The sequence below is a fragment of the Gallus gallus genome, chromosome 3, assembly GCF_016699485.2.
Source record: "Gallus gallus isolate bGalGal1 chromosome 3, bGalGal1.mat.broiler.GRCg7b, whole genome shotgun sequence".
NCBI classification, from domain to species: Eukaryota; Metazoa; Chordata; class Aves; order Galliformes; family Phasianidae; genus Gallus; species Gallus gallus.
In genome coordinates, this window is record NC_052534.1 from 51,711,606 (window position 1) to 51,734,167 (window position 22,562).

The 22,562-nt window shown below is 43.6% G+C and overlaps 1 protein-coding gene across 8 annotated transcripts in view; it reads left to right on the forward strand.

Moving 5' to 3' along the window:
* Nucleotides 1-13,150: 13,150 nt before the first annotated feature.
* TMEM181 (transmembrane protein 181) overlaps nucleotides 13,151-22,562 on the forward strand; it is a 33,434-nt gene continuing 24,022 nt past the window's right edge. For 3 of the 8 annotated variants that reach the window (XM_040698461.2, XM_025148882.3, XM_040698465.2), the window contains exon 1: nucleotides 13,151-13,334. In XM_040698461.2, the coding sequence (XP_040554395.1) occupies nucleotides 13,204-13,334 (131 nt within the window). In that variant the 5' untranslated portion in view covers nucleotides 13,151-13,203. The other 5 variants (XM_040698463.2, XM_015284211.4, XM_046939724.1 and 2 more) reach the window with 4 other exon arrangements.

Below are 22,562 nucleotides of genomic sequence, written 5' to 3' on the forward strand. Positions count from 1 at the left end.
GTTGAGCCAGAAAGTTTCCTAGGCTGGCAATAGCCAGAGACTGGGAGAGTACTAGGAGTAAATACCACATGAATTTGCTCTGCCCCTTCTCTTCCTGGGGGATTTGCAAATGGCTTTTGTAGGAAGCAAAACATGAGTCTTAAATGAATTCTAATTTTTTACCAGTGTGACTATTCCTATGCCAGCACTTCTAAAGCGAGCATAAACCTGGAGGACAGTGTATAGAGGGCACAGACCTATCTTTGATTTGCTGTGTGTCATAGTTCAGTGACAAAGATCTGCGTGATCATCTCTTTCTGGAAGGAAATGCTATGCTTTCTCTGGCTTTTTTATTTATTGATGCAATGTGTTTACAAAAACAAGAATTATTTGGGCCCAGTGCCCTCTGGTTTTGCTGCCTGGTTAAAGGTAAGAAGGAGATGTGAGGGAACACTGTTTAATCAGTGGCTCTTTAAAGAGAAACTGGGAATACAGCAGCTGTACACATAGTTAAGCTTGTATATATGATTTAATAACTAGTAGCTGTGAGCTTTTTCATCGAGACAGGTTATTGTTGGTGTTCTCTGGTCTGTGGCATTTTCCATTTTCTATTGGCATTACTACCAAAACCACTAAGAATAATAAAATAGCAGTCTTTACTTACTGCTATTTTTTTCTCCACAGCAGCCCAGCTTTCAATATGCAATGTTAACAGGATAGACGCAGAAGCTAAGCAATTACCTGGTTGTGAGGGTGTTGCATAAGATCAGGAAAAAAAAATTGGAGCACTTCACGCCAATTGAAATTCATCTCAGCGCTTTCATCTGGTTCCTCATCCATTATGGCTGAGTGTTCCTTATTCTCATTTTCTGCTCTCTTTAAAACGAACACATTTCATAACACTTTTTTTTTTTTTTTTTTTTTTTGTCTGATCAAAGTGAAAGCTGTTCATCTGGGGGAATGTTTTGGTTTGTGCATCTCCGGATATTTTTAACTTTTCCAGTGGTTCCTCACTTTCCTCAATTTCTCACTTCCCCATGGATAAGGAGAAAAGTTAGATTTGAACTGCGGTAAACATTGTTCCCTTGTTTTTCCCCTTTGTCATTGCATTCTGTGGTGACCTTCTTCCTTGAAATGACAGCAGCTTTGTTCCCTTTGTTGTACAGTTTTGGTGAGATTAATTTCTTCCTTTTCTTGTCAAAGCCATCTAGGACCTTTTTACTTTTCATGATCTGAATGTTTGCTTTAGAAAAGGGTCTGAGTGAGCTGGTTATTGCAAAAGGGAAGATACTCAGGATTATTTAAACATCTGACATCTCTACTTGCCTCAGCTGGAGCCAGCCACATGCAGTGTCTCATCTTCATATGTGGCATTACTGTGATTCTTTCTAACGATGGAAGCATCTCTGCTTTCTTGAGGTCTATGAACATACCTTAAAATTTTTCTCCTTGAGCTGCTGTGGTAGCTAGTGTAAGATGAGGTGTCGAGCATTCATTTTGACTGGCTCCATTTATATGACGTGGAGAGTATTTTGTAACCTCTCCATATAGTTGCGAAAACCTAGATGCTGATTCTGTCCGTAAAATTGCTGCTACTGTTCCTAATTACATGATATCAATAATGTTATCTGTTGTTTATAAAATATATGGGTTTTTGTAGATTTAAGTTGTGTCTGATCAACAGAACTTATCAGTGACTGTGAAAAAGGACTGAACATCTTTCAGAAAACGTGGGTTATATATAATCCACATTGGAAGTTCTGTTATGAACTTCCTAACTTCCAGATGCCACTGAAGTGTCTCCTCAGGCCATAAATTCAAAGAGTATCCTTCTGAGAGCTGCCAGAATCCCCAGAACGATTCCACCTCTGAAGATCGTGGAAAACATGAGTGAAATGCCACAGACTGAGTATCGTAAGTACTGTGATACATTCATGATGAAAAAGCTGTCAGATGAGTATGACAGTAGCAAATGAGAGAGAGTTCGGGGAAGTCAGTGAAGCTGCCTGGGGTGGATCAGCAGCACGTGTGACAGAATGTACCTTACTTCAGAGGGAAAAAACCACAAGTTTTTGAGACAATAAGAAGCTCATGAGTTGATGCATAAGTGTCAGTCACTTGTGCTCAGATACAGCAGTGCAAAACACTACAGTGATGGTCATCCTCACCATCATCGCTACAAAGATAGTGGCTATGGAAGCTTGATTTTTTGGAGAAATTGTTACCATGTGAACATTAAATGTGAAGAGAATCAAAATAAAATGGTAGAAAATTGAGAAAATGATGATCCAAAATAAAAATATTCTCACGTAGAAAATGTTGCACACTAAGAGCCACTCACACCCATAAGGAAAGTGTTTTTATTTTTCCAAAGGTAATAACAACAGACAACCTCATAGCAAGATTGCTTGCATCTGTGAAGTTACAGACAACCTAATGAAGGAAAGATCCAAGAAATGCAGCTGTCCTATGCTGGTCTGAAAGACTGAAAGACCAAAACATGGAACCCAGTATTGAAAGTATTCTCAAAGTAGCTACATTAATCTACTTAGCCTAGCTTGCTCAGTGCAAGAGACAAAGTCAAAAACAATCTAATCAAAAGAACAAAAGAACAGATGTTTAAAATGTTCTAAGTACAGTTATAGAGACAAGTGATGACATCAACTGTCTTTAAATTGGATCTCGGAATTCTTTTGGAAGACATAGCATAGCAGGCAATTGAGAAATAATCATTTAAAGACATTCAGAGAACAGGATGTACGATGAATTTTCCTCTCAAAATAGTTAAGCAGGGAAGTAATTATATGAATGAGGTAGTAATCATATGAAACAACGGAGATCCACAATTTAACTAATTAATTTCAAAATAACCCACGAAGACCCGTAAGTGCATATAATTTTAAAATACTGAGTGGGTGTTGAAGTTTTGTTTGAAAAGTTTTAGAGTTCTGGATAAATGCAGTCAGTGCTAGTGAGGCATGTTCTGTCAGTCTGCTCACTGGCCAATTTTGGATGCTATTATAAGTGTGACTCCTGCTGGGATCATCATTTCTGTTAATGCAGAATTAATTTAATCTAACAAATGAAGAGGGTTAACCAGGCATTGACATCACCGGGTCATTAGCACTACTGGATTATACAGAAGCTGCAAAATTTATGTCAGATTTGATGTTTCTGAAAGATGACAATAAAAGGTGCAGAGGGCTGCAACAGAAGATCCAAAGCAAGCATCCATTTCAAAAACATAACTATAGGAATGGAGAAAGGTTTTTAATCTCATCAGCAGCTCAGACTTAATCATATCCTTAGCGGAAAAGAGTAAATCTATGTGATGGATTCTCCATGTGATACATGAGCCCCTAAGAAAATCAGTGACCGTTGTGAAAAACTCACACTTCCTAAATTCTCTCACGAGAAGCTGATGGACTTACGTGCAGGTAGTGTATGTATCAAGGAACGGATATAAATCATCCATAATTTCCACTGAAGACAGAGCTGTTCTTGAGCTCAGCCTTCACATGGTTGGAACACAAGGCTGGACAGTATTTACAGGCACCAAGTGAAGTTTAGTGCTCCCCAGAGGTTCGTGTTTGTGGAGCAATAACAAGCTTACATGTTCTGGGAGATTGTAGCACTGCTGCAGTGCTTTTACAGGCGCAGATAGAAAACTCCTGCAGATATAGCTTCAGGCACAGCAGATCCAACAGATGTCTTTAAAGCATAGGTGAAAAAATCCCATTATGGGCAATACCAGATGTCAGTATGTTTTTCTTATGAGCCTTTCTCAACAACAAATGAAGCTGTCTTTGAGCGTGCAAAGATTGTCAGTTTGCACTGCGTACATTTACATTGAGATTTGGAGACAGTTGCTTCACTGCAAAGGTGTTTTGCTCAGTTCTGTAAGCTGTGACTGAACAACTAATGGCAAATTCAGACTGGACACTGAGTGGATGTTTGAACCATCGCCATCAAAGATGTCTTTCACATTTATTAAAGTCAGGGGTGACTGCTGTCAATACAAATGTCCAAATCAGTTATGCTGTTGTTTGAACGAAGAGGTGCAACTCAGTCCCTACTGGAAGATCAAAGATGAAGAGACACCAAGGTCATTTCACTGAAAATTTGTGAGATATTTGGGGGAATTATGTTGTTTGAAGTAAACTCTTATGAATGTTTTATATTAACATGTAAGGGGAAATAGGCTGTCTTTTTATGGTGCCTCTGAACAATGAATGTTTATCATTGTTATTGTATTAGGAATCAATTTTTGACTGGTAAGTATTAAAGCTTAAATGTAATAATGGAAAAATTTGTCACCAACAGGGAGGGCACCATTGTTAAAAGCTTTATCATTGCTTGCAGGCTGACAAAGGCTGTAGAATCTGAACAAAATCCTGCAACATTGATGTCTTCAAAAAGCATTAGTAAACTTTGCTACTTCAAATGACACCAGAAGCTGAATTTTCTGACCTTGGTTCATAGAGTCTGTGAGCTCAGTGCTACTCACAAGAGCTTTATACACAGCAAGCTCACCAAATTAACTGGATTTTCCACCCAGGTGGTTTCTGACAATGATTTTTCTAGCACAGGGACACTGAGAGGCCCTATAACAACTGTTATCTGTGCCTGACTCAGAGTAGTTGAATAATCCATTATTTCAGCTCCTTGGTGTTGCATCCTAATAGCTTTCCTCTTATCTGCTCCATTCTTTATGTATGTCCCTTGATGTTTTCGTTAAGCCGTAAAAAATAACAGCTCCAGCACAACACTCTGGTTTCCTATTGTGTAATACAGCATATCACCAAGTCTCAAAGGAACATGATTCTGCACTGTTTTTGTAGTGTGGTGGGGGACAGGGGCTTTTCATAACGACATGTAAGAACGGAGGAGAGATCATCTCTCTTCACTATTGTAAAGTGGGCAGACAGATACGAGAAAACCTCCAGTTCTCAAGGTGTACAGTGGTAGGCACAGAAATACAGGGCAGCTCATCCTATTTCATCCCACCTGCATTAATCCACCCAGAGGGAAGCCTGCTTATGGAGCAGGTGATGAATGAACATGCAGACTGCAGCAGTAGTGACCAACATCACCATTGGAAAGACAGAGGAGGTCAGGGAACCAGAGACTGCAGCAGTGTGTAGTGGTACATCACAAAAATAAATGTGAAACACAGATTCTTGCTGCAACAGAAATCACCTAATACTGCAAAGAAGTGAATCTGAGCAAGCCAGCAGGAGGAATATTTATTGCAATTCCCTGAGCAATCGGGGAGTACACCCACAGTCAGCAAGGAGAGACAGCTTGAATCATCAAAGCAATTGAGCTCTGAGAGCAATGCAGAGATGAGAGTAAGCTGCATCATGTCCAATTGCTCCAAGCACAGATGCAGTAAGCAGGAGGTGGACTTATTTTGTCACTGATCGCAAGAGCTGTAAGATTAATAATTCTCAGCCGTTTCTTGTGGGTGGCAATGACTGGATGGAATCTTACTACAGCTTGAAACTGCCTGTAAAACCCCCAGATAATATTTCTCAAGAAATTCCTTTCTCACACAAAGAAGCAAAAATTACATGACACCAAGCAGTGTGTTATGAGAATACAAGTTCCAGAGTCAGTTTTGCAATTTTAGCTCTACAGGGAAGTCTCTCTTGTGAGAAAAGCTATAAAGTACATGAGGTAACTTCATGGAAAAAATGTGGGAGTCTACTAGCTATGTTTTCCCCCAGCAGTGCAAGATGATATCGCACAGTACTACTGGAGAACATATTGCTAGACTTGAGCACTTGTAATGTCTTCTTTCTTTTTCTGCTAAAATAGGTGGATTTACACTTGTACTAAACTAAATGCCAAACTCACTCCTTAGGCACCATAGTTACTGAGTTGTAGTAACGCCCAGAATGGATCTATGTCAGTTTGTCCCCTTTCACTCTTTTTTTCAGAAGGTTCAAAATTGGCTGATTTGTTGTGACAAGTGCCATAAAGTAGACCGAAGACAATTCCAGAGGAGAATGCACATTTTTATTAGCACGTGCAACCTGAGAAATTCCAGGAACCTGAAAGAATGCTTAGCTAACAATATTGGAGGAAAAGTAAGTATGTAGCAGGCCAGACATGCTGACCCCAAGCGGCAAGCAAATTAATAAAAAGGATGATATAGGAGTCAGTTAAACTGGAATATAAGGATATAAGCCATAAGAAAATTATTTTAGGTGATGTGTTACTATCGTAAAAAAGAGGTCTTACCCTGCTGTGTCCTTTGACACCATTATTTGAGGTTATTACCTCAATTTGCAGATAGGGCCTTTGGTGAATTACTGCCTTGTATTTCAATGAAGAAATTAGCAATAACTATTGTGAATGAGATGTGCTTTAAATGGATTAAGAGTGAACTTACAAAGTAGCCTACAGCATTGCATTGCCACTGAACAGAGTATTTCTGTCGGGATTTTGCGGAGTACTGGATCTGATGGTTAAAAGGACTCAGAAGCTAATACAGAACTGTGACTCATAAAATCTGGACCTGGCACAAAGCTGCCAGAATGGTAAATAGGAGAAGGCCATAAGACATTGCAGACAAAATGCAATTTTTATGACGGACAAATGTGAAGTTAGATGTTTAGGAGCAAGGAATGTAGACATATCTCTAGAATCAGTAATTTAGCTCAAAAAGCTGCTAGTCTGATGAGTAACGTCAGAGCAGACAAGTATCTCAATGTGATATGTTAGCACACCCAAGAGATGTTCTTACAAAAAAAGATAGCACAATCCCCAGGTTTTTTAAATAGGGCACTGAAAGCAGGGAATTGATTTCACCTGACAGAATACTGTGTGTGCTTCTGGTGCTGAGGTTTTTGAACAATCTTGGAAAAAGAGGGAATGCTGAAAAATAGTGAGGTTCAAAAATTGAATAAGATGCCTTGCAGCAAGAGTTTTGTCTATTTAGCTTATTTCAGAGAAGAGCATAATTAAACAATTCTCAGTATCTTAAAAAACTAAAATGCTGGTATCAAAAGGCACTTCAGTTTAGCAGAGAAAAGCACAACAGGCACTAATGACTAGGGAGGCTAAAACCAAATACAAAGAGAATACGTTTAATGAAGAAAATGATTGACATTGGAACAAAATCACGGGTTCTCTGTCCTGTGAGGTGTTCCAGTCAACACTGTTCTGTTTAAATGCTTTTTTTGTTAGATATAGAGGTTAACTGTGTGAAAGATGCAATGACAAAAGGAGAATTAGCTCCAGAGGCATTTGCCACATTCTTGGTGCCCCCCTTAGCCAGATGCTGACCTGGCTGGAGGACACGACTGATTTCTTCACTCTGCACACACAGATTTCTTTCCTTCCTACACAGGAAGGAGGAATGAGGGCCTGAGGATGAGGAGGCCCTGTTTCGCATAGGTTCCTGGTTTGGCCACACACATGCTTAGATCTGGGAGCTTAGAACTACACCCAAGTCCTGCAAATTAGCTGCAGTCCCATGTGAATGAGAAAGAGACACATTTGTTGGTTTGTGCAGGCAGGGGCTGGTTTACTCCAACATGCTGGTACTTCTGCAATGTGTGCTCCAAAACTAGTTGTCTATGTTTTCTGTTTGAGTAAAAATATGTTATTGCATGTTGTGTTCTTTATATAATCTTGTATTTTGCTTTGTGGTTCAGAAGCAATTAGCTGAAGAGAGGAGACTCCCAGGCATAGAGTAAAACCTTTGTGTTACTGCATGTTACTGGTTAGATCTAGCAGTACCTAAAGGTTGTTGTCATTAATGTACATGTGGCTATGCATGCAGGCAACAATCTGCTTCTAAGAGGGAGAGGAGAAGCTTTCCAAAATGTTTGGCACTTTTCACTGTTTTGCTATTTAATTGCTTCCCTTGAGATATATGTAAAACAGTTCAGAAACAAACAGAACTCTTATAAATAATGTAAAAGTATAATCTGAATAATACTGTGCAGTGCTCAAGTAGCAAAATTTTGTCAGCCAGAGGGCTGCAGGGCCTTTGTGAGGTGGGGCCGGGGCGGCCCCAGGCTGGACATAGCTGGTTCCAGCCTGCTCCAGTGGCCCCACCTCAGGGCAGGGCTGGGCCCCACCTCCAAGATGGCGGCACCACAGGGAAAGTGTGCTTAAGAAAGTGTAGAAAATGGCAGAAAGAGAGAGGAGGGCAGACAAAGAGAGTGAGAAACATCAAGGAGCACTAAGACAGGAGGAGGAGCAGGAGGTGCTCTGTGACACCCTGCCAAAGGGACTGCTACTCATGGAGAGGACTGAAATACTGATCTCAACTGACAGTAAGTTAGATTTCCCTGTGTTAAGACTGTTTTGCCCCTGACTGTGATATCCCTGTCTTTACATCAGCCTGCCACCCATGTTTAGCCTAGTTATTGCCATATTATTATTGAGTTAATCCTGTATATTCCTAAAAGATGAGGTTTTATCTCACAAGGGACCTGACTTCCAACGAAAGGATAATAGGCATCTTAAAATCAACATAAAGCATACACATCAAATGTTTTGCTTAAAATAGACACTTGATAGTGGCCCTTTATAACTGGCAGCATATAACATTGTATGTATTTTCTCAAATGTTTTTTAACTTTTTAGAAAATAAAACTGTATGGTTTGAAGATAGTGTTTGTGAGGTATGCTTGCCACATTCTGCTGTGTGAGAACTGGGAAGTAAAAAACGATGACGTATTTCACTGATTAAGGAAACCAAAATAAAAATGGTAAACAGTAATTAAAAGTAAGCGGATGGTCTTAAGACCTCACTGTTTGTTATCTAGAAGTCACAAGTTGTTGAGTTTTTATCTTCCCTTTCAGTTACCATTTCTAATAGGAGTAGGGATAGTTAAGCTAATGTGTGCCATCAGAAACTTTTATTCCAACTGTGACTGACACTTGAAAGTCAGTAATCATACTAAAACACCACGTTAAAATGTAATTTATCTTTAGGATACTTGTCATACTCCCAATTAGTCCATATCGGTCTTCCCATTGCTTTCCAACTGGGCTTTTCCAGCCCAGCCACACTAAGAGACACAATGGAGTGTGAATCAGTGGTGATTAAGTTTTCCTCTTTCCAATCCTTGAAACTGCCTTTCAAGGGAATCTTCTTATCTTTTGATCAAAAGAAATGATAGATCTCATTTTATTTTCTTGTCTTCACATCCCTTCAAAGCAGGCTAGAGACAGGAAAGATTCATCTCCAAAGACAGGAAGAGATGAGTGTTTCTTGCTGCTGATCTGAGGGTCAGGACTCTCAGCTGCAGCCAGCTGCCAAAAGCTTCATTCCTCACAGTGATGACAAGCCCAGCCGTGGCTCCAAAGCCCCTGTCAGCTAAGAGATTATTTGCTAAAGATGATCTGTCAAGGGCTGTCCCAGCTGATGCCTCTGTGCCACTCTTCAAATAAACGAGCAGCCTTGCATCACTATGAGGGCTACACTCCTGCTGAGCTCCCCAAGACTTACCAGTGCCCAGCACACCCCTGTGATCCTCTGCAGGAGCAGTTATGGCTGTATGGCAACAGCCACAGGCACAGAACTGATTAGCTGTGACCAACTGGTTTTCTGACAGGAGGAAACAATCAAACCAAGGAGGTTTGGGGCCAGACAGGGGTTATCTTCTTCCAGTATCAAGGCAGTACTGAAGGAGATGGCAGGATAAACCAAAGTCTTGAAGTTCCTGTGGGGCTTAGCACGGTTCCTGCTCGTCCTATTCAGGGATGCTCACTGACAGCTCCTGCAGGCAGCTAGATCCAGAAGTGTATTTGCAGCCTGACGGTAGCAGCTTATACTGTCTTACCCTGGGAAAGTCAGCTTGAACATGTGTTTTTTTCTGTGCAAGCTGACGTGTCAGTCCTAAGCTCCCCTCTGAAGGGAAACAGCAGTTGTTGCAGTCTGAAGCTGCCTCTCTCCAGCTCAGAGCAATTTTGAAGGGGAAAATATTTGCTAAACAGCTGTGTCTGGTTGTGTTTTTTCTTCTTTTGCTGGGAAAAAAAGAAAAGCAAAAAAACCTCAATTGGCAGCATGTATTCCTTCACCTTCTCAGCACCAGCTACTGTCCCTTCTGAAAGAGGCTGAATAATAATCCTGATGCATTTACTTGGATTTCCAAGCTTTGTGTTTAGATACTATCAGAATCTAATACATGTGGCTAATGCTGTAAAATGCTAATGATACACGGGGGAGAATCAGAAAGAAAAATTGTGTTGGAGACTTCTGTTAAGCTCCACCTCCAAAATAAACCCTGTCCACGTGAGATGATATGCTGTGTGCACTGAGCAGATGTTGAGCTTGATCACATCATAGTTGCAGACTCCTGGGGCTGTTCTCCCCCTCAGTGGAGTCTGGGAGCACCCAGGGGATGTATGAAGTTCCAGACATTTAGCTTCTAACTGAGATTTATAGGATTCTCAGCATTGCTTTAGGTTGGCTTGTTCCCAAATGCAGTTTGGTGCTGCCTATCTCTTATTATGTGCTGTAAAAAGCAGCAGAACTCAAGGCTGACACAGAAGTTGCTGTGTTTGGTGAAGTGTTCTCAAGGTGCCCTGAAATGCATATGGCAAGTTGTTCTCCTCAGAGTCGAAGTGCAGGGAATTTGCTGGTTGCTCTTGCACCTTGTCAGAACTGTTTGTGAGACGTTGGCCTCCCTTTGCTTTTACTGAAGTTGTGCAATCTGCAGAACTGAATGCTTTTCTGTGCCAGCCCACTCTAATCCATGAATGTAGCAAACAGGCAGGAAACAATGACAACCGATAAAGGCAGCAGTGTGACCTGTTGGCTTCTGAGGGGTAATGGTTTAATTCATTAGAATCTGATGAAAGAAAACAGGCAGGTGGTTTTAATAGTACTGACTGTTTAATATTAAGTCTGTTTTTATATATTTGTTGTTTTAAAGAAAAGAACATCTGAAATTTCTTTGAAGAAGCCATTTAGATAGAAACTATTTTTCTTTCTTTAAAATGTTATCTGGGAGCTACTAGTGTGTATCAGGGGCTGCACCAAAAAAAAAAAAAGAAAAGAAAAGAAAAGAAAAAACACAACAAAACAGCAGAACAGCAAAACGAACAGAGCAGACTTATAACTATGGCATCATTTTCATCATTTTCTCAAAATCGCTTTCAGATGGCTGAGTTTCCCAAGCCACCCTTGTGCTTATCCCTTGGGTGTTTTGTTGGCTGCACAAAGCACAGCCATCGTATCCCTGCCTGCTTTCATTGTGTGGCCTTGCACTGAGAACATTTGATTAGCACATCACTGCATGCATATAGCCACGTGTTTGGCTTGTTTTATCAACACAGTGACCTTAAGAGACTCTAATCCCTTACATTCTCAGAGTCTTTGAGAATCTAACATGGACCACAGTAGGAGTATGCAATTGGCTCACACAGTTGCAAACTACATTATTCATAAACCGAGGAATTTTAACCCTGTAGTGCTTGGTGATTACTTGAGACAAAGAAGTCAGTAAGTTAATAGTATATATGGTCAGTGCTAACGCTTTTTCCATGCAATTAACCTGCCAACTTGCCATCTTTCCATGGTGGCTCAGATTTCCTGTGGTACCAGAGTGCCCTCAGGATGGTGGAGGGGAAAGATGGATTTGAAGCCAGTCTGGGTAATGCTCAGCACAATGAGGAGAAAACTAGATTGCATCTCTGTAATGGTGCTGCTCTGGGCCCTCAAGCAACCCTGATCTTTGGTTTTTTGTTTGTTTTTGTTTTAATAAATGCAGTAGAGGTCACTTAGCTGCAAATAATTATATGGTAAAGAGTTTTAATCTTTGAGCATATTTTTTATTACTTTGCTACACTAATTATATAACTCCCGGCAGTGAATGTGTTTTTACTCATCCAAAGCTGCAAATGTTTTATTTCTTCCTTTTGGTAAATATTTTAAAGTCCCACTGTTAACTCCTCCCTCTGATTCTGAGATCACCGAACAATGTATACAAAAAAGAATTTTAATTCTTGCTTTGAGGGGAAACGTGGCTTAATCTTACTCTCCAATGAAGCATTTACACTGAAATAAACACTCCAGGGTAGCCCTGCTTAATGACCATCTGTATGCATTTGTAGAGGCTGAATGGTCGCACATAACAAAATGCAGAAAGTTGGTACTGGAGCATGAGAGATCTGCAGAGCCTCTGAGGCCACTGCCTAGGTTTCAAAGTGGCTTCAGAGATCAAGCTCTGCCCTAAAGTGGTGAGTCTCTTTGCTCCCCTTTGGACCTTCTGCCAGAACAGTTCATGGGTTGTTTGTAGTCTTCCAGCCTAAATGCGTGTCGGTGTGGCTTTTATCTTGTTGCTTGTGTCTTTCAGACTTTGAAATATCCAGAGCTGGGAAGGAGAATTTCACTTTTAAAGATCATTCTTCCTCTCCTTACCCCACCTATGGTAGGAGCCATGTTGTCCCTCCTCCATTGCACCGTCTGAAATGACATCTCGTGTACCTCATCTTGGTGAGATGTGGAAGTTGACTGATAACTACAAGGGATAAAACGTAGACTGAGGGAAAGGCTGCAGAACAGCCCAGCCTGACTTCCTGAACTCAGATAGGGAAGATGCTTCTGTGGGAAGGACAGTAGAGCAGATTTTGAGATTTATATCTATGCTCTCTGGAAGCAATAGTAATGTATCAGTAGCAGCAAGCTTTCATTCTTAGCGTGCACACCACAGCTGACATGAATTCATGGAAAATACGAAGGTGGGAATTGATAGAGGAATGTGTTTACTGAGGAAAGTTTAAAGTTTAACACAGGTGAAGGCAACACAGCACTATTCCAAATGAAAAGACATCAGTAGAAGCCACTCTGAGACTCCAAACAGTGTAATTCCTAACACTGGGCCCTTTGCAGTCTTACGACCACGAAGAAAGGATTTAGCATAGAATTTCTTTTATGCATATTAGGCTGCCAGAGGGTCAGGTAGGTAAAAGAGATTATGAATAATCAGGGCATTCATTGTAACCAGAGACAGAATGTTTTTAAGAACAGAATGGTTTGCATATATATATGCATATAAGACATTAAACCTCCATTTATTCCACAGGTATGCTCAGCTGAGGCAGAGGTCTTCCCGCGCCCCTGGGCCGCGGCTGCCTCTGTCCGTGGTGCTGAAGCGCAACACCGAGAGAAGGCCCCACCCCGAGGCGCAGCGCGGCGCAGCGCGGGGCGGGCCGTACGGCGGCGGCGGCATGGCGGAGCGCGGCGCCTGAGGCGGCATGGAGGCGGATTTCGCCGCTTTCGGCAGCCCGCTGTGCGGCGAGCTCAAGCGCTTCTGCAAGCGGGTGCGGGAGACCTACCGGGAGATCAGGGAGGATCTCACCCCCTACAAGGATGACCGCTATTATCGGTAGGCGCGGCGCGGAGCTCCCGGCGCGGGACCGTGTCGCAGGGGTGGCTCCGCGGGCTGGCAGCGGGGAACGCGGCGTGTCCCGACTGGCGGGTCTGGGGTCCTACCCAAAGGGGAAAGGATCTGGGGTCGGCTTAAGGCACAAGGCCCGGCTGATGGCTGGCTGCTCCCCAGACGCCGCACAGCCAACCCAACACCCCCCTTCTGCCTCCAGCATCCATATCGCACAGGTGCCTGGTGCGGATGTCCCTCTGCACAGCCCTGCACTAGGCCTATCCCCTTCTAGGTAGCTGGGTATAAAAAAGCCATGAAACAGCTCTGGGAGAGCTACAAAATTGATTAGGTTATGATAGTTATTGGTTATGGTGGCTTGAAAGAAGTGGTGGATGTCCTGAATGGACTGTATGCTGCTTCTGTGCTTGTCTGCTGTGTCCATAGTAGGTATTCATGTTCAGGGATTGCACAAAGCTAGGAAAGTAAAGCAAGATAATGACCTCAAGTTGTGCCAAGGGACGTTCAGGTATTCAGATATTAGGAAAAAAATATTCTCAGAAATAGTGGCAGTGCATTAGAACAGTCTGCCCAGGGAGGTAGTGGAGTCATCATCCCTGGGGGTGTTTGAGAAACTGTTGATGTGGCACTAAGGGACGTGGCTAGTGGGCATGGTGGGGATGGGCTGATGGTTGGACTAGATGATCTTTTAGATCAAAAAGATGATCTTTTAGTCAAAAAGAGTAGATGGTCTTTTCCAACCTTAATGATTCTGTGATTCTGTGACTCCAAATATGTTGGAGGACAGAGCTATAAATTAAATGAAGCTTTGGCTCAGAGAAATGATCTGAAAAAGTTGAATGAAAATTAGGAGAAATAAATGCCAGGAACTACACGGACAATAATATTCACAATACAGGTTGAGGAATGAAGAGTTACGTAACATTTTTGTAAAAAAAGGGTATGGGAATGATGATGCTTTACAAGACAAATGCATACCAAAAAAGACATGGATGTGGTGGCTACTCCCTTCAGGCAAAAGGAAAGGCTAGGCACCTTGTGAGGTCCCTTTGAGCTCTACTTTACTATGAATCCAAGCATTATTACTTCTGAGTGTTTTCGCACAGTTCTCCTGCTTAGGTCATTGGATTTCAGTATGCTATGCCTGCTTTCCCCAGTGAAGGCTGTGGAACGTCATAATGAATCTGGCCTCTTGTTCTCAATAGCAAGGACTGCAGAGCGTCATACAGGTTGGAAAAAGCACCTGGCAGCTTGGCAGAGTTTAATACAGCCACTGTCTGTGCTGTCAGAACAGGACTCCTTGCACCTGGGCACAGTGTGTGGTACCATGGAAAGTGATGAGGTGTGATGAAGATCTACCTCTGTGTATCTAGAGTGCAGTGATGAGTACTGACACTGTAATGAGGAAAGAAGGGAGGAATTACCTTTGGATTAACAAATGAGAGGTCCTGGGATATGCATGTGCCCGGTTTTGTTTCCAGAAGAAACCCAAGCTCTCTGAAGTAAATTCTTGCTAACACTGTTATATGATTGCAAGTACATATGGAGGAAATTTTTGTATTTGAACAGAGAAGACACAACCCCACTGAATAAAATGGGCTTGTAGAGTTAGCATTAGATTTTCCTTCCTTCAGAGAGCATATCCTCAGAATGTATCAATTGGAGAACTTGTAGGATGGTAAATGCTGAAATTGAGTTATTTTGTGCTCTTGGGAAGGAGACAACTTTTCATGACAAAGATACCATGCTAGTATTTCTCTGCATTCCCAGGATCTTAACCTCACTGACTTAAATAAGTTTCTTGCTACTGCTACTGAATACCTGCTACTGCATGAATGCATGGAACGATGGATGCAGCAGTGCCACCTGCTTTTAGATTCTTGGTAAGATGGAAGATTTTGGGTTACTAGTTTTAGATACTACAGTGCATTCTTACAGACAACTCTCACTTACGGGAAGGATAATTAAGAATTTCATCCTTCTTCTCTATTTTATTCAGTACTTTTGGTCACATTACAAATGAGCACAATCAAAGATGCAATGGGGAGCCTTACTGCTCTGAAGGCAGAAGACATTTTGGAAATTTGACAAAAGAATTGTGGTGTGGCCTTCAAAACAAAGAGGTTGTCTAAAATAGTGAGATTACTAAAAGCAAATAATATATCAGACCAACAAAGTGAAAAGACAGTAAAACCATATAAGAGTATGTTTTTCCCTTCATACACTGTATACATAAATGTGTGGCTATTGACCACTGCCAGTCATAACTCACTCCGCCTCCTGGTTGAGAAAGCCATTTGGCATCGACTGATAGTTTCCGTGGCCTTTATGGAAACTGAGAGGTCTAGTCCATTAAGTGTTAGGGAGGAGAGGGGCTTGAGTTTGCAAGTAATCAATATTTGCCAGGAAAAGTAAATAAATAAATAAAACATTGGCTGCTGCAGTCTCACTTCTGAGTTCTATAGGGACATTTTAGGGAGTGCCAACAGGGAATGGGAAAACTCAAGACTGAAAGGCTTTGGGGCAGAGGTGATACAGGAATGGAAGAATACCAAACTTTGTGTCTGGCAGCGTAGTAGTTCTTCTTGACTCTGCTTATGCATTATGGTGGTATGTGCTCATCCTCAGGGACTGGGGAGTTGGTGGTATGTGCTCATCCTCAGGGACTGGGGAGTCGGTGAGGGGGATGACCAAGCTCAGAGGCAGCTGCTGAAGCTCTTATCCCAAACAGATGTGCTCTCACTGCATGATGGCTGAGTCACTTCTGATTCAGCTCTGAGGTTGTCCCAGTCTAGTGACATCTTTTTGGTGATGGTTTCCTTTAAGGCACTGTGCTCTTTTTAGCATGTGATTCAACAGCCACCTGTGAGCAGCCTGTTGCTTGGGAATAGGTGACAACTAAAGGTGAGAGGCTCATCAGCCATGTCAAGCTATGTCATCCTCATTCCTCAAAGCTGCAGAGCACTCATTCATACTATACGAATGAAGGGGAATCCATGTTAGTGAGTTTGTTCTGTTCAATAACCCGTAACAGTCTGCAAATTGTGCCTTTTGGTCTGCAACTCCATGAGCAAGTGTTGGATGACCCAGCACCTGAAAGAGGATGAGGAGAGCAGAGTTAGCCATGTCTCAGCATGCCAGTCAGTGTCATCTGTTTAGGTTAATGGTTCCCTCAAGACAGTGTGGCACTTTGTGGTATGGTTGTAAAAAATAAGTTTGCGTATTAATGCATGTGATACCACATAACGTAATTGGTGACCCCAGAACAAGCTTGGATGGACTTAGTGCTCCTCTGTAAGTCATTGGCATGCCAGGAGATGCTTGGTGCAGTAGATAATCTTACAGAAGTCAGAAGGGAAAAGTGATACGTTATCCTATCAGCCCTTGATTTATTACAGCAGTTTCAGAGCCTGTTCTAACTTTTAGCCCTGAAAAATGGCTGCAAACAGGCTACTTCAGTGAGCACTTTGTTCTCTGGTGCCTCCACTCCCACCAGTGGCTTCCTTCCTTCCCCACCGTGCCTGCTGGGCCGTGGTGGGGAGGAGCTGGTGGAGAGCTGGCAGCTAATGACTCTCTTCTCTGCGTTAAGCAATTTAAAGTAAAATACTGGGTAAAAAAATGAGCTTACTGCCAATTGTATTAAAACACCTGTGCATTTTTCTCTTGAACGTATCATCAGTGAGGTATGCCAAGCTTACCGGAAGGTACAGCCTGGCAGTCAGCTGACATGTATTTCTGTGGGAGTTTCATAACTCTGTCCTCAGGCTAACGTTGCAGAATTCAGCATGCTGGAAACATTTTGATAGGAAAGCAAGCAATTAAAGTGCCTTCCTGATACACAGGAGAGAGCAGGAGGGTGGCTTAATCGAGGTCTGACTTCAGAGTTCATTAACTGTAAGTAACAACTTGATATTCATGAAAGAACAGTGTCAGGTTAATGAACGTAGCACGCTGGCCTATCAGCTTATACAGGGAAGCACCATGCTGACGTCAAGTTTAGCAGTAATACTCCAAGATTAAGAGAATGACCTACAGGCTGCCTGCCCTGAATGGCTCCAGTGTGAAGGGCACAGCTGGGCCTGAAATGTCTCAGCACAGCCTTCTCGTGTGGTTGTGGTGTGATCCCCTGTGCTGTAGGTTCTGACTGGGGTGATGGGTACTGGTGTTGCTGGCTGGACCCACTGCCAGGAGCCTTCTTTTGGGTTCACCGCAGCCACACGGGGGCAGACAGGGCTGGCAGCTCACCAATAACAATGTCAATTACCCCAAGGCTAATCAAGTAAAATTATTGAGAGTGTGTTATTGATGTCAAGTGCCTTTAAAAACGGACTGCAATGAAACCGTCTGGCTGCTTAAGTAAGCTTTTAATGGAAGCACGGAGATGTTTTTTAATCACACGTCAGTTGGTTTATGTGATTATTTCTGGGGTCACACTGAGGCAGCTGGACCCTACATACGTGACACATGTCACAGTGGGCAGGTAGCTCTGAGTCTCATCCTGGGCTGGGCACCGGGTATCCCAGTGTGCCTCTGGGGTCGGCCTCTTCTCGCAGGTAGCAGCAATAGGATGAGAGGGAATGGCCTCAAGTTGCACCAGGAGAGGGTCAGGTTGGGTATTAGGAAACATTTCTTCTCAGGAAGAGCAGCGAGGCATTGGCACAGGCTGCCCAGGGAGGTGGTGCGGTCACCGTCCCTGGAGGTGTTCCAGAACTGTGTGGATGTGGCACTGAGGGAAGCGGTCAGTGGGCGTGGTGGGGATGAGCTGGCGGTTGGATGAGATGATCTCAGAGGTCTTTCCAACCGTAACGATTCCGTGATTCTAATTGCAGCGCAGACTTTCAGAACCGAAATGTTACAGCCATCAAAACTGAGCACAAAATACAAATTGGCAACATCCCCGGTTCACCAATTCTCATCGTCTCCACCAGCGGCACTGACAGCAGTTGCCCAGCCTTGGGAGACTCAGCGGGAAAGCAGAATAAAACCCAGCTTCACCCCAGCACCTGTGCAAAATGAAGATACTCCTAAGGGGTGTGAGGTAACGGCTCGCTCTCAGGTTCCATCCCCAGCGCCCGAGCCGCTTCTTGCGCGGGGCCGCCCCCTCCGCCCCGTGTCCGCTGCCGCTCGCCGTAGCGCCGCCGTCCCCTCCCAGCGGCGTCGCCCTTCGCCCCCGTGGCGGCGCGGCGCGGCGCGGCGGGTGGGTGACGCAGGCGGAAGCTGCCGCGAGGTTGAGCCGGCGGTCCTGCCACGGCTGCGGCGCCGGCCGGCGGGGGTGGCGTCTGCACAGCGCATGCGGCGCCGGGATGGAGCCGTGAGTGGCGGCGGGGGGCGGCCGGGGAGGCACGGGGCCGGGGATCGCGGGAGGTGCCGGGGCCGGGTGGGGGGCGCCGCGGGACGACGGCTCTGCCCCTCACTTCGGCAATGAGAGCGGCGGGCGACCGCGCAACGGCCGCGGGGAGCCCGACCGGCCGCCCGTCGCCACGGGGCGACCCGGCCCGCCGCGGGGCTGAAGGACGCTTGGTCGGACGGGGAGGAAGAGTCCTTCCCCGCTCAGCGGCGGGAACCCGAGTTGTAATCCGGAGCGCGCACCTCGTTTCTCGTTAAGGAAATAGATCAGTGGGGCTGGATTGGTATTTGTGACTTGACTTCTGCAAATCAGAAAACTCAGAGAAGACACACGTAGAAAGTAACACCCCGCATCTCAGGTTGTATTGGTGAAGACGAGAGAAAAACCTGTTCCCCGGGTGTCCCTCTGCACCAACAGAGCGATGACCCTGGGTGATCGCTCCGACGTCAGTGAACAACACAGAAAGGACATAAAACCACCACCAAACACAGGAGCTGTTTGGTGTAACCGTGCTCAGCTGTCATGTAACAGTAACACATAGTGCTGCTGCTGCTGCATGTGGCTGTGTGTCTCACTCCTTAGCTGTAACTGTGACATCATGCATCTGCAAGGGGGAATTTGAGGTGTGCTGGGGGATGATGGGGCCAGCAATGGCCTTAAAAAAGGGAGAAATTGGGTATGTGCAAGTAGTCTCAGTGCTATGGACGTACATAGTGTATTCCTGGTGGACTTGGAGTTGGTGAGACAGCACTTCAAGTACCACTCACAACAAGAAAGACGTTGAGGCCCTGGAGTGTGTTCAGAGAAGGGCAACAAAGCTGTGAGGGGTCTGGAGCACAGGTCTGATGGGGAGTGGCTGAGGGAGCTGGGATTGTTCAGTCTGGAGAAGAGGAGGCTCAGGGGAGACCTTATCGCTTATTGAACTGCCTGAAAGGAGGCTGTGGTGAGATGGATGGAAGAGGTTACCTCTTCTCCCAGGTAACAGCAAGTGGATGAGAGGAAACACTTTAAGTTGTGCCTGGGAGTGTTCAGGTTGGACTTCAGGAAAAATTCCTTCTCAGAAAGAGCGGTAAGGCATTGGAACAGGTTTCTGAGGGAGGTGATGGAGTCACCATCCCTGGAGGTGTTCAAGAACTGTGTGGATGTGGCACTGAGGGACATGGGTAAGGGGCATGGTGGGGATGGGCTGATGCTTGGTCTTCACGATCTTAGTGGTCTTTTCCAATCTTAATGATTCTGTATGCAGCCCTTTAAATCAGAATGGTTCCTGTGCTTTCATTTGCAAGAGTCTAAAATGGAAAGGAGCATTTGGAGGCAGAGCATTATAGGCTAAAAAACATGCATAAAAGTGAACTATTTGTGGTTTTGATATCAGCTGCTTCTTAATCTCACTTCTGTCCCATGCTCCTCATCTGGAAGTGATACTCTAAAGTGAAGAGCATTATAACTATAAAATGGTTTGTTTTTAGTGATGACGTTGTAGTAGAGGCTGCATAGTGCAGGCAAGGGAAGTGATGTGATGTTGAGGAAATGAGAAATAGCCTGAGGCAAACAATTGTGTAACACCCTGACCCAAAGAGTGGCTCAAAGAGCAAAATGTAACTCACCTTTACATCTGTTATGTGAACGGCTACTGAAAGGTTGCAGTTGTTACAAGTATGCATTTCCATTGCTCACCTGTCACAAGTTACATTGCTGCAGCTTAGTTTTTACTGACTGCCATTTCAGATGTCTAATATATTTCTGTTGTATCGCTTGTGCATTCTGCTCTTTTGTAGTTAATCTAATATAGCTATAAAATATCACTTCCTATCCGAGTTAGCTTAAAAGTCCAAACAGGGTGTGAAAGTTTCCTGACAAATCTGTGAATGTGAGATGTTCTTCCTTGAGCCTTATTAGACTGCCTTGGCTGGAGTGGGAAGGCTTCTTCCACTGATAAAAGGAAACACAATTCTTTACTCCCTTGAACGAGTGTTTCCAGAGTGAGTCTTCTTTTTGAATTTTCCCTTAAATGCTTTCCAAATGTCTCATTCTTTTTAGGCCTTTCAGATGTTGGTAGGAAATTGTCGACTTGCATTTATCTGTGTTCATAAATTTTATATGATCTCTTTCCAAAAGGCACATGTAAAACAGTGAGCGTGCAGGAGGGTCGTTTTATCTGCCTGTTACGTCAGATGGTGATAGGCTGAAGTGGGACACCACAGAGTGACGAGGAAATTCTGTGAGTGCAGGTAGGGGTGGGGAAAATACAGTGCTCTGTAGGAGCACAATAAATTGTTGTTGGCTGTCATGATAACTGCAGCTAATATTTGGCTGAGCTTTCTTGTTTGCTCTTAACAAAAAGTGCTGTGCAGTTATTGTGACTTAAAAACAGCGAGGTGTTTTCACAAAGTCTCTGAAAGTTCTCTGGCACAGCACTGTTGGAAATGTTGGGGTGTAAGCTGCTGGGTTCCAGTGTTGCTGGTTTTGTGAGTAAAAGTCTTGATGTTTTTGGCCATTATCACCTTAGTTTAAGGTCTAGCTTCATAGCAAATGGCTTCTGAAGGGAGTGAGAATTATTCTTGTAAATCTTTAGAGAATGCACCAGGATGGACTTTGGTGCTGTGTCAATAGGCATTTCTGAAGGACTGCTAACAATGTGGTCACACAACCGGTTTTATCTCCAAACTGTTACTACGTAGGATGGTTCTGTATGCCAGCTGCATGCTGCACAATTGTGGACTCACAGACCAGTTTAGGGAGCGAAGTTCGGTTATCCTATCTGATCACATAGGACTTTAGTCCACAGATGCATGTCTTCCATCACATCCAATGTGGGTCAATATTTATCAGTGCATTTTAAGTTACCTGAAACCCCATAGAAATGTTCTGTGGGTCTGACTTGTTATTCTTGTTCCTCTTCTTATTTCAGTTTGGTTGTATTTTCCAGCCTTGACTCTCAGTTACTAATGTTTCATTTCCTTCTGTCCTTTCTTGCTTTCCTCTGTCTTGCTGGTAGATATGACGTTTTCAGAAGAAGTGCATGTGTGTATGACTTCTGTATGTGTAGATCCATCCATGTGATATATCCAGTCTGCTTGAAGTTTGCATTTGGTTGTGATGAACAAGGAAATGAAAATGAATAACCTACCTTTTGTGTTTCACTTATTTTGTTTCTGGGTCTTACACTTCCACAAATCCGTATTTTCAGACTTTTTTAAAGGTCAGAAACCAGTGAGTTTCTTTTAAAGAGATGAAACGTTTCTGTTATCCTACAGACTGGAGCTTTAAAGAGTACTCCTCCTTTCTGAAGGGCAATATACTTTGTGATTTACAATTTGTGATTGCTGTTAACGTGGCAATGCAAGTACCAGATACTGATAACTGCTGGTACGACAGCCTGAGATGGATACGAGTTGAGTCTGAGGGGATCTAATTCTGCATACTTGGGTATGTGAGTCTCATTTTCCAAATCCTTACATGGATCATTTCAATTAATGTTCTTTTACTCAGATGAGCTATGTCATCTCCATTTGTTTGTTTTTCTTCTTACCCCAGTCTTTTGCCTGGTCTCTGGGCGGATCAGTGCAGCAGTATTGACCTGTGAAATACCTACACTCACTCTCTTCAATGAGACTTCAGGAGTAGCAGTGTGAAAGGCAAGGGAAGAAGACAAAGTATGTCTCTACTCCGTCTGGTTTTCTCTTCTTTAAAGTGTCAGCACGCCTGCTTTTCAGGTGTACGCAAACCCATTTTGACTGTTAGATGTTACACCATCCAGAGAAACTGGAGTAAAGAATGAGCCAATGTCTGGAACAGGTTTCCTCGAAAGCTTGTGAGCACGCCTGTGTTCTGGCACAACACTAAGGGAAAGTGCTGATTGCTGCTAA